Source organism: Dermacentor andersoni, chromosome 1 (assembly GCF_023375885.2).
Source record: "Dermacentor andersoni chromosome 1, qqDerAnde1_hic_scaffold, whole genome shotgun sequence".
NCBI lineage: Eukaryota > Metazoa > Arthropoda > Arachnida > Ixodida > Ixodidae > Dermacentor > Dermacentor andersoni.
Window position 1 is genome coordinate 112,193,596 of NC_092814.1, and position 12,278 is coordinate 112,205,873.

General features: G+C 45.7%; 1 protein-coding gene across 3 annotated transcripts in view; it reads right to left on the reverse strand.

Annotated features, from left to right (window-relative positions):
• Positions 1–2,269: 2,269 nt before the first annotated feature.
• dpa (disc proliferation abnormal) overlaps positions 2,270–12,278 on the reverse strand; it is a 153,170-nt gene continuing 143,161 nt past the window's right edge. For all 3 annotated transcript variants that reach the window (XM_050193597.3, XM_055061905.2, XM_050193599.3), the window contains 2 exons: positions 4,918–5,128; positions 2,270–2,561 (listed from right to left, as the gene is read on the reverse strand). In XM_050193597.3, the coding sequence (XP_050049554.2) occupies positions 2,466–2,561; positions 4,918–5,128 (307 nt within the window). In that variant the 3' untranslated portion in view covers positions 2,270–2,465. The remainder of the gene's footprint in view (positions 2,562–4,917; positions 5,129–12,278) is intronic.

The following is a 12,278-nucleotide window of genomic DNA, read 5'->3' on the forward strand; positions in this document are numbered from 1 at the left end:
TACAAAAAAGCAATTACGAGGCAGAATAGGATGTAATTGAAAAACTTCCTAGAACAATTGGTTTCTGTCAAACGTGTACAGTTGCGAAACAAGAAGGAAAGGCAAAACCAAAGCTTAGAAGTGTACTTGCAGTTGAAATGGGGGAGCTATTATGAGCAAAGCTGATTAATATATTTTATTGCAATGACGTGTTACTTAAGCATATTTGCGTGAAGTCAATCATTCGATCCATAGTAAAGTTACCAAAGTACTGCGGTTTGAACTTGGATTCATGTTTGAAGCATCAATAAACAAGCATGTGCATGCACGTACACAAAAACACTTGTAATGCATGTGCAATAATCAGAGTACATTTGATTATTGTGTTTACAGTAGCACATTCTGCTTCATTAAGTCAACCTCTTGATGACATGAAGTCATGAAAACATTCGATTGCAAAATGCATCATTGAGCACCTCTTAATTCAGTGTCATAGTTGGAGGTGTTTTCTGGTCTCCTCAGAATGAAAGATAATCCCCAAACTACGGCTTCGTTAAAACATTAAATGGCAATAGCAAATTAATAAAAAGTCGCTGTGATCTAAAGATAATGTGCTCATCAATCTTTGTGGATCGAAGTTTGCTGCTGCTTGTGTGCTGCATCTAAAGGTAGGTCACCATTAATAAAGTCCATATATATCTCAAATCATGTGTGCTTAGAGCAATGTTAGAAAAAAAAGATGTGCGCTACGCTAAGTCCAAATGCCTTTCCATTCATTTTGTCACAGAAAGCAATGGAGAATTCTCTACTGAGATATCCTATCTGTCTAGAGATATCCACAATTCAGTAATAGTAGCCTCTAAATGAGTGTTTTTTCTATTGGTACAGGAAATGACACAAAATGACACAAAATGACACAAGAAAAAACTGTGCCAGCCTCCGTGCAGACAAACTGAAACATGAATCGACCATTTGCCCAGCAATATCTGGCATGATGCGCCATCATCTTTTTCCCAGTGCATTTCATAGCAAGGGCAGTATAAGCAAACACACAGACATGAGGACATACAATGCCACATTAGGTATTGTAGCAGCCTATGACATAGAATGTACTGCATAGGCACAATCTAATTGTATTACAGTTAAAACTCGATCTAATGAAACCCAGTTTTATGAGGTCCCAATCTAACGAAGAAATTCCCACTCCCCGGCAGGTACCCATTGGATTCAATGTTGTCATCCACCCGAATGAACGAAACTGACTTGGCCGAACTCGATTTAACAAAGCTTTTGCTGAAATAAATGAGTAAAAGAAGTGGTGATTTCCCTCTAATTTTGACACAGACGGTTATTTTCTTGAGCGTGTGCCCTAAAGCTAATGCGTTAAAACGTCTAGGCACCCTAGTCATGGCCCTAGCTTTATTTTGGACGAGGCTGCATACCACGCCCATGCACGTAATAGCGGACTCAACACCACCTTGGTAGGGGTGGCAGTGGTTGCTTTTGTTATTTTATGGTTTGTAACAGATTGCTGGATTAGCGGCAAATACAATGCCACGATAGCTTTTGCATGTCGCTATGTTACAATTTTAGATTTTGAAGGACTGAAAAATTCCTTTCTCGATTTTACAAACTTCCCGATTTAACAAAATAATTCGAGTGTGATCGTCACTTTGTTAAATTCAGTTTCAACTGTATATCATTTTCTATAAACAAAGCATTATTTCTTTTTGTGCCACACTGCCTACTTTCCTTTATCAGTTTCCTCACGGGAAAATTTACTAAAAATAATTACACTTAAAAATTGGGCAGAGACTATTAGAGGACAATTGTCAGTCAAGCTATAGCTTCCTGGTGGATACACTGAGATAGGTTGCTGGGGAAACTTGCTGGTTATACAACTATTGTTTAATGCCTTGATGCATGTGGGTGCTGCGACAATGTAATGCCTCCAAGATTGGCTCATGTTACAAACCACATTAAAAAAAAAACCTTGTGAAGACAACCATTGTGCACTGGTACCAGCATTGGCCCACCTTTGCTTACACAGGCTCAAGGAATGGCACAGTTTATTCAGTCACGCAGCTGTCCACATAAAGTGGAGGAACGAACCAAACAAAGCTTTTATTCAAGCTTTTTTTTCTTTCCTGTTTTCCATTCTATGCATATCAAAGTCATGCTTGTCCTGTCTGAATATGAAAGGTACGGGAATATGAATTAAACAGACATGGAAACTATTTTCTTTACATTGCATTTCAATTGGATGAACTGGAATAAAGCACCACAGCACTTTAACTGTAAAACTTTTATTAAGAAACAAATGTACAAAGCCATGACACATATGAGAGGGGTATAGAGAAGTTATATCAATTAAGAAAAAAAAAAAAAAAAAAAAGGGACTGCCAAAGTAGAATGAGTTCCACCACTACAGAGGTGGCTACCATAGTGCACATGGTTAAACTGTAACTCGGGTAAATAGCCATACACTAGCAAAGCTTAATAGATGTCTTCCCAACCACAACAAGAAAACCATCATCCTGCAAGTCCTTCAAGGTATCCTCAAACATCTCTCGTGTGATCATCTGCAAAAAAATTGCCATATTATAGAAGTACAACACCATGGACATGCACCATCACTTAGTCTAAGCTGTGCATGAGAACCTAAGTACAATAGTCGTATTAGCATTAACGATTAGTTCAGCTGGCACTGCATCTACCATCTTATTCAAGCACTTGCACAAAATTTAGAGCATGGTGCCAAATATGCATCACAATAGTGCAATTACAGCAGCATTGCTTTATTTTACCAAATCATACCATTTACATTGCTGCTTGGCCTTCTGGCAATACACCTGTGGAAAAACAATTGTGCTGGACCCCTTTTGCACAGCAAGACCCTTTTGATTGATTGATGTGTGGGGTTTTATGGTGCAAGGGCTAGATATGGCGAAAGAGCGCCACGCACATGGTGATGGTTAACGGAGAATTGTACTTTGAATGGTGTATGTAGTATGGCTGTAAATAGGCCTAAAATCAGTAGCTTTAAATTACGTAAAATATATGAGTATTAAAACAATGACCAGAGTGCATGGATTACATAATAAAACATGTAGGTGAACATAGCACTACTGCCTCACCACAGCCCTTGAATGCAAGGACCTGGAGACACATGCTGTACTAGGTGTACCTAATGCAGCAGCAGCCTCTGGTAAGAGGCCATACTACTTAACTTTTGGACTGATAATGTGCAATGTAAGAGTGTCATTTAAAAAATTTAATACATATTTGGTGTCAAATAATGGGTTTGTGTCAAGAAACTGTGCTGGATGTGAAGGGATATGCTGTCGATAAGCTAAAGGAAATTGCTTTTTCTTCTTGATTGCCGTTTCCCGACAATCCACAAGGACGTGGATGACGGTCAGTCTTTCACCACATTTACTACTTGTAAGAGGTTCGTCATCAGTCAGCAAGAAGTTGTGTCTACTGTATATGTGCCCTATTCTTAGTCAACAGAATAAGACATCAGTTTCTCGTGATTTTATTACTGATGGGGAAGTGCTTAACGGTGGCTTAATTAGATGAAGCTTATTTAAGGTTTGGGTGTCCCACAAGCATTGCCAGTAGTCTCTTAATTTTATTCCAAATGAAAGGTTTCAAATCTATGGCGGGGACAGCTATGAAAGAGTTTAAATCTTTTGTTGCTGCAGATAGGGCTATTTCATTGGCGACAACATTACCGTCAATGCCTGTGTGGCAAGACCATTTTTAACCCGTCCATAGTTAGAAAGGCCTAGCTTTTCAGTTGCTGTCTTTGCAGGCTGCCATCTTACCTAGTGTACACCCATGAAAAGCTAGGTGTACCTTTTTATTGTGACAGCAATTATATGGACACTCGGGGTGATTTTTGCTGTCGTCATGGTGTTCTGTGTAAAGTCCAAGGGCGATAACACCATCGCCGTGCACAGTATGCTGTATGTGCGAGTGAAAGCATGCAAGGGTGAGCCGACGATGGTAACTCAATCTCGCATGCAAGGGAAAAAAGCGGGAAGGAAGCGCACAATCTTCCATAGCGCGCAAGGCACCAAAGGCAGGGGAGGGAGGAAGGGCATTCTACTTTTATCTTGAAAGCGATCTGCTTTAGGGGCAGAGTCTAGGTGGGCCAATAGTTTGCATTGAAGCGAGAGACAGCCTGCAGGTCCCTTCACTCGCTGTTGCTCTTCCTCACACCAGCACTTTGATAGCAAGTGCCCATGGTCATTGAGTGTGATGTGTGAATGTTTGCCTGTGCGCGCTGACACCATGCTTGTTAATTTATTTAGTAAGCAAATGTTTACAAGTCTATACGGCCAATAAAACTATTATCCTTACTTCAAATGACTGTCTACTAACTTGCTATTGCAATCGATGCTTCACCTTGAGTGAAACTGCAACTTTTCTTAAATGCAGCCACAAATTGAGTGGTACAATGCACAGCACATGTTCAACCAATGCAGTGCATTTCCTAATTCTATTCTGCACTATTGAACGAGAAGAGAATGTAAATGTTTAGTTGAAGCAATAGCAGTTCCTCAAACCTTTGCTCAAATGGCACAGGGTGCACACTGAACATCCTTGAGCAGCAAAACTGTTTCATTAGCCTTTATGTTTAAATTTAAGCCTATTCTACATGTGCACTCATTGCTCACTCTTGATCTCTTCTTTCTATTTTCCCTTCCCTTACTCCCTGTAAAGGGTAGAAACTAGATGCTCGTCTGGTTGACCTCGTTGCCTTTCCTCTTGTTTTTTTCTCTCTTTTTCCACACTGCTATTAAGTGCTGAATTCACTGTGGAATTTTCCATGTCCTGTGGCAAATAGATAGTCCTGCACCTCGATCAGAACTAGTGGACCGCACTAGCACAAGCCCTCAAAAGTAAAGTGAGGAAAGCTTTATAACTTACCACATCTGACTGGTTCTTAAAATCTGCAAAGACCTTGTTGTATGGAAGGCTCTGAGCCTTGGTTCTGCTTTCAAGCATTTTGCGCAATGCAGACGCCATCTGCGCACGTCTTTGACGAGATGAAGCACTAATTCCAGTTGTAAGAATAGAGATATCAATCTTCCCCGAGGCAGGATCAGTGGCTGATTGCTTGAGAGCTTCTCGATGCAGCCTGTCAATCAAATCAGAACATGATCACTCAACATGTCACTTAGGCATTTTTTTTTTTTTTTTTTTTTTTTTTAATGACGGCCTAAATGCTGGTAAAAAATTCTGGAAAGCCTCAGAGCACCCTCGCTTACTCGGTTGTCCGTTATGCTACAACAGTGAGCCTCAAAATGAGTAACAGTATAGGATGCTACTGAATGAGCTGGAGTGAGTGCCATAACGCTGCAATCAAGGATGAAAGAAATAATAAGGAGAGAGCATTGCACAACACAATTAAAGCCAAACGTACTGGCCTAATGTGTGATCATCATAGAGCCTGCTCCGACTTGATGAATTAAAAAAAATTTAAAAATTTCACGCAAGAAGAAAGAAAACACCAGACAAGTATGCAAACATTAGTGCTCCTGCTAGGCAGGCAGATCTATAGGGCAGGGCAGCCGAACAAGCACAGATAGATGAAAAACTACCGGGAACCAAACATTCCCAGCCAATATGCCGAGTCTCGGAGGTCACGTGTTGCGCCGCTACTGTGATGGATAAAGCTAAGGGAATGGCTTTGCAGAGTTCGGTTGCCAAGGCTGGCTGCGTGATGTTATGCTCTCTCCTAGTTTTATTTCCTTCCTCCATGGCTGCAATGTCCTGCTCCCATGTGACCACCTTCTGCATAATGACATAACGACATACAGTCGAAACCCGCGGTAACGAAATCCCAAGGAACGAAATTCTCGCCGCAACGAAATATTTTCGGATCCCCGGCGAACAGCCATAGGAGTCAATGCATTTCCTATCTCGTGACAACGAAACTTTTTTCTATAGCAATCCCTCATCAACGAAATTTTCTGAAACGACAGTCCGCAAATAATCTACTCATGTAACACTAGTAGTGTCCGGAAACTGCTCAAATGCATTCGTTGTGCGCTTAAATTGCATTAACTACCGCCACAGCACACTTGCGTGGCCGCCGCCATCATTGTTTACAATAAAGAAAGCCTCGCACCACCTCTCGTGACAGACGACAGCGATGATGATGGTGGTCGTTCGCCCGTCGCAACGGGACGATCGCGACGGGTGACTGCGCAGTGTCCGGGCCAAAAATGCAATTAGCATTTGAATGATACAAATAAAAAAAAAGACAAGAACCGTAGGCGATCTCGCAGTGAGCAAATTTTATTTAATCCTGTGTGCCATTACAGCTTGTGCTAAATGCGGAGCGAAACGCCTGCGTGCGTGGCAGCCAAATCGACATCTACTACACGTGAAGGCTCCGATAACCCGGATGACGCTTTAGTATCAATGGGCTTTGTGTACCGCCGCACATGGTCGTTTGCTCAGTGTCGTTGGTGCTAGAGTGCGTCAATTGTGTGTCTCTGTGCTGATCGGACCATTTGCTTTGACAGCCTGCTAAGATGCCGCCTCCAGCCAAAAAGAGGAAATTTATCACACTCCAGGATAAGGCTGAAATTATTGCCCAAGCTGGAAAGGGCAGGAAGAAAATGGATATCGCCGAAGAATTTGGAATTGCGTGCAGTTCGATATCGACAATTCTGAAAAACAAGGCCTCCATTCTCGGCGCGCTCGGAAATGGTGTGAGTGCGAGAAACAAAACGGTGAGCGCTGCGGCTTTTCCAGACGTTGAGAAGGCGGTGTTTGCATGGTTTTGTGAACAGCGTGCCAACAAAGTGCCACTGTCTGGCACAGTTCTTCAGCAGAAAGCGCTGGACTTCGCATGCATTCTCGGGCACGCTGATTTTAAGGCTAGCCCTGGCTGGTTGAGCCGTTTCAAAGCCCGCCACGACATAGTGGCCAAAGTCATTTCCGGGGAGGCAGCAGCCGTCGACCCTTTGACAACGTCGTCGTGGCTGCTGACCAACAAAGAAGTATTGGACCAGTACAAGCCCTCGGACATTTACAACGCAGATGAGACGGCCTTATTCTACGAGATGCTGCCATCGAAGACCCTGGACTTAAAAGGCCAAGAATGCCGCGGGGGGAAACACAGCAAGCGGCGTGTAACAATTTTGTTGTGCACCAACATGGATGGCACAGATAAACGGCCACTACTTGTGATCGGCAGAAGTAAGAAGCCCCGCTGCTTCAAGGGAAATCGTCGGCTGCCCGTACAGTACACCGCGAACCTGAAGGCATGGATGACCCGGGCCATATTTGGCAGCTGGCTCGAGGCCTTCGATACGGACATGCGGAAGGCAGGCAGATCGGTCTGCCTTTTTGTGGACAATTGCAGTGCCCATCATGTCGATGACGTGGAACTGGGAAACGAGCGCTTGGTTTTTTTTCCACCGAACTGCACTTCCGTGCTGCAGCCGCTTGATCAAGGCGTCATTCGTAGCGTCAAGTGCGCCTACAAGGAGAGGCTGATTCAGCGTCTGCTGCTGAACCTCCAGTTGAAGCGACCCACCGTAGTGGACATGTTCATGGCGCTTGAGATGATGGCCGCCGCATGGGTTGCGACGTCGCCAGGCGTGATAGCTAATTGTTTTAATCATGCCGGCTTCATTGCCACTCGGCAAGCATCATGCGCTGATCCAGAGGCATCGCAAGAAGATTCGCCTGAAGGTGCACTAGTTGACAGTGCTGACGGCGCAGTGCCGCCATCGCTGGCCCAAGCATGGGATGAACTTTCTGCCGTGACAGATGGTGTTCCGGATGGCCTCAGCATCGATGAGTTCCTTTGTGTGGATGAAGGTGTTGTCATCCATGAAGAGGTGACTGATGAAGTCATCATAAGTAGCGTTTGCCAAGGTGCCGACGACGCCGACGACCACCAGACACCAAATCAAGAGAGGACTGCGAACCCGCGGGATGTGTTGAATGCCTTCGATGTAATTCGATCATTTTTCTGTGAGCATGATGACGACGTGGTAATGGACCACTTCTTGCAGTGCAAGTCGAGAGCAGTAAAATTGCTGCAAGGCAAGGATCGGCAAAGTAAGCTGACTGACTTTTGGCAATAATATATTTTTTTTTTTTTGGAAGCCAGTTCCCTTCCCTGTCTTTTCTGCCTCATTCTCGCGCTAACGAAATTCCCGCAAAAGCGAAATGTTTTGCTTTCCCCGGCGATTTCGTTATTGCGGGTTTCGACTGTAGTCACAATAATGCATTGATTTGGGCGAGCTGGTTCATGTAACAGCGCAAAGGATGAGGACAAAAAGAACACACATGATAAGATGGGTGGCGCTGAACTTCCAACTTGCATTTATTTAAAAAGACTGGCTATATATACACACTGTATGTACATCAGGCCCATAGGCACACATCATCATCCAAAAGCCTGCCCGATTCAATCGATTCATGTGTCCACAGATACCTGGAAAGGAATGACAACTCTTTTTCATGTAGTGCTAAGGACGGACAGCTGACACACTTATCTCCTGCTTTCTTTAAATAATACACTTCAACTATTTCGCATTCTGTCTTAGCCTTTTCTTTTCTTTGTGCTGCATGAAAAAGAGGTAATTTCTTTCCAGGACTGAATTGTCCCTGACCAATGACCATCTTCAGGCGACGCTTATCCAGTGCACCATTGAAATGGAGCAGCATCAATTACAGCAACTTCTTACATTGGAGGAGCTCGGCGATCGCAAACCTACCAACTTATTGCGTCGCAAGCAAGTCCTGGCTGGAGATCTGGCTCCTTCAACTGACAGCGCACTTCTTCAAGAACTTTTCCTGCAGCACCTTCCACAGCAGGCGCGCATGATCCTGACCGCATCTTTATTCTCAACGATGGAATCTCTGGGCCATTTGGCCGACAAAGTTATGGATATGTTTTCCCTCTGTGGCCACAGTTCATCGGCCTCCTGACCTTTCGTCCCACGGCGCAGCCGCTGGCGACAGCTATGTGTGTCTCCTTGAAGCTAACTAGGGGCTCACACGACAAGTAGCCCGACTGACAGCTAGGGTCGCTGCCATCCAAACATGCCAGCCGCGTTTTTCATCACGACCTCGCCACCCCAGCCCGAGTTACTCTGAACGGCGTTCTCCTCCTCAGTTACGGATTGCTGGTACCACCGTCGCTATGACTCGCGCGCAAACCAGCGCCACTAGCACTGCTTCTACGCTGGAAACGGCCACTGACAACGACCGCTGTTCCCGTCCCAAGATCCAGTCGCCTTTTCCACATCAGTGACCGCGCCACCAAAGCCCGCTATCTCGTCGACACTGGCGCCAAGATTTGCATCCTTCCTCCTACGTTGGCTGAGCGCCGCCATCCTCTCGACTCGCCTCCTCTCACCGCGGTCAACAGATCGACCATCCGGACCAATAGAAAAAAGTCGGTGACTCTTGACATCTGCCTCAGACATACCTTTCGCTGGATCTTTGTCATCGCGTCCGACTTTCTTTGGCACTACAAGCTCGACGTCGACATGCGGCACAGCCGCATCTTGGACTCCGAGATGAGCTTAACAGCCCAAAGAGTTTGCTGTCGTGCTCCACTGCTTCGGCTTCTCCAGGCACACATGGCCGTTCCCAACCCTTGGTCGGCCGTCCTTGCAGAGTTTCCGGACTTCATCCGACCCCCCCCCCCTCCTTTCAGTTCTTGGTCGCTCACAGCGTGAGGCATCATATCGTCATGAATGGCCCTCCAGTGTTCGCTCGGGCTCGTCGCCTCGCACCGGATCGTCTAGCTTTCGCCATAAAGGAGTTAGAACATCTGCTTGACCTTGGCTTCATTCGTCCCTCCTCCAGTCCTTGGGCCTCGCAACTCCATTTGGTGCCCAACAAGACCGGTGACTGGTGTTCCTGCAGCAATTACCATGCTCTCAACGAGGCCACTGTCCCGGACCGGTACCCAATACCTCACATTTAGGACTTTATGACGGCACTGCACGGCTGCACCATATTGAGCAAGGTCAACCTAGTGAAAGCCTACCACCAGATTCCTGTGGAACCCTCAGATATCCCCAAGACCACCATTATAACACCCTTCGGCCTGTTTGAATATCTGCGCATGCCTTACAGTCTTCATAATGCGGCCCAGGCCTTTCAGCGTTTCGTTGACCAGGTATTACATGGCTTGACGTGCCGTTTTGCCTATCTTGACAACCTCCTCGTCTACAGCACCACTGCTGAAGCTTACAAGACTCGGCAAGTTTGGTCTTGTCGTGAACAGTCCGAAGAGCGAATTTGGTGTTACGGAGTTGGATTTCCTCGGCCATCGCGTAAACTCACACGGCATTCGTCCCCTTTTGACCCGTGTCACAGCTATCTGTGAGTTTCCTCAGACATCGACCACCAGGCAACTGTGTGAATTTCGTGGCCTCGCCAACTATTACCGTTGCTTCATTCCCAATTGCACCAATATACTCCTCTACACGACCTTCTCTCGGGACACAAGACACTGAATACTCCCATGACCTGGAACGACACTGCTGATCGCGCATTTAGAGGCCTCAAAGAAGCCATTGCCGGTGCGACGCCCCAACATCTGTCATGGTTGACGCATTGAACACCACTGTCGGCGCAATCTTGCAGCAGTTCATTGCTGGTGCTTGGCAGCACATTGCCTTTTTTTTTTCCCAAGAAGCTTGCACCCCCTGAGCACTGCTACAGCACATTTGACCGAGAGCTGCTCACTATCTATTTGGCTGGGAAGCACTTTCAACATTTTCTTGAGGGACGCTCCTTCCATGTCCTTACCGACCATAAACCACTGACTTCTGCCCTAGCGTCCAGCACCATCTCCTAGGCTCCCCGCGAAATCAGACAGCTAGCCTACATTTCTGAATTCGGCAGCGATATTTTTCACGTCAGCGGAAAATCCAATGCTGTTGCTGACGCACTTCTCAGACCGCCATCCATGCAACAGACCATGGCCGACCGGTCATCGACTTCATGGCCATGGCTACCGCCCAGAATGTCAACACCGAGCTCCAGCTGCTTCACATGAGCTGTACCTCTCTGGTGTATGAAGATATCTTGCTTCCAAATTGCAATGTGCCCCTCGTTTGGGATACGTCTACCAGATGTCCTCGTCCTTACGTGCCTAGCCCATACTGCCGGGCCGTCTTGGATGCCCTTCATTCTTTGGCTCATCCTGGAATTTACGCAGCACAGAGACTCGTCACTTCTTTTTACGTGAGGCCCAGTATCAACGTAGATGTTCATCGCTGGTCATGCGCGTGCCTCAAGTGCCAACAGTCTAAAGTGCATCGCCACACTGCGACTCCTCTTGACACATTCCCGTCCCCGGACTGCACATCGACATTGTCGGCCCTCTTCCTTCCTAAGGAAACCATTGCCACCTGTTAACCTGCATTGACAGGTTCACCAGATGGCCTGAAGCATAGAGTTTCTAAACAAATACCCTAGAGGGAAATGTGGCACTAGTGTCTACGGGGGTTCTCATGAGCGTTGCCTCAACCTACATGGGAATGATGGGAAGTACAGGCTTCGGATTGACTTCGATCTTTAGACTAATGGCGTTTGCTTGCAGCGCAGTAAACGAAGCTATACTCAAATATCGCGTAAAATCTAATTTTATTTCTGCAGTATGTTATATAAGGTACAACACGTTACATAAACTTAGTATGACTTTGAGATGGAAGCGCGGTTCACTATGGTTTAACACCAGGTGACACCAGGGTATGCATTTTTGTGCGATTCTGTTCCTGATTTAACGCCAGAGAATAATTATTTATTTATTTTGACAACAGCAATAACAACCGTGCATGTACTTATATAAAAATACTCATAAAGTATTTATGGAAATAAAATTGTGTTGCGAGAAAGTGTTGCACCCTTGAGAGGAATGCTACAAGTGTCGTCTGCTACGACGCCTGCTCGCTACAGACGCTAGATTTTCTCGCAGAAGACAGGCACTTGCGAAGTCTCTCGCTCTTTTGAAAGGCTGTGTTGGCTGTCACGATTGATGAACGTCTTCAGGCACTTTTAAGCACATCTGCTGCAGTTCTAGCCAGGACGCTTGTGGCCTCCTACGACTATGCTTCATTATATTTTATATTGGCGTACCGCTACCGAAGTGTTATGACGTAGCTTTGCACTTACCCATTTTGCAACACTAGACTACAGCCAGGAAGCAGCAACCTTTCCTACCTCAACTAAGTTTGTGTCCTCAAAGTCCTAAAACACGCATTTCAATGAGCACATAAACGAGCAATGCATAATAAAGCCCT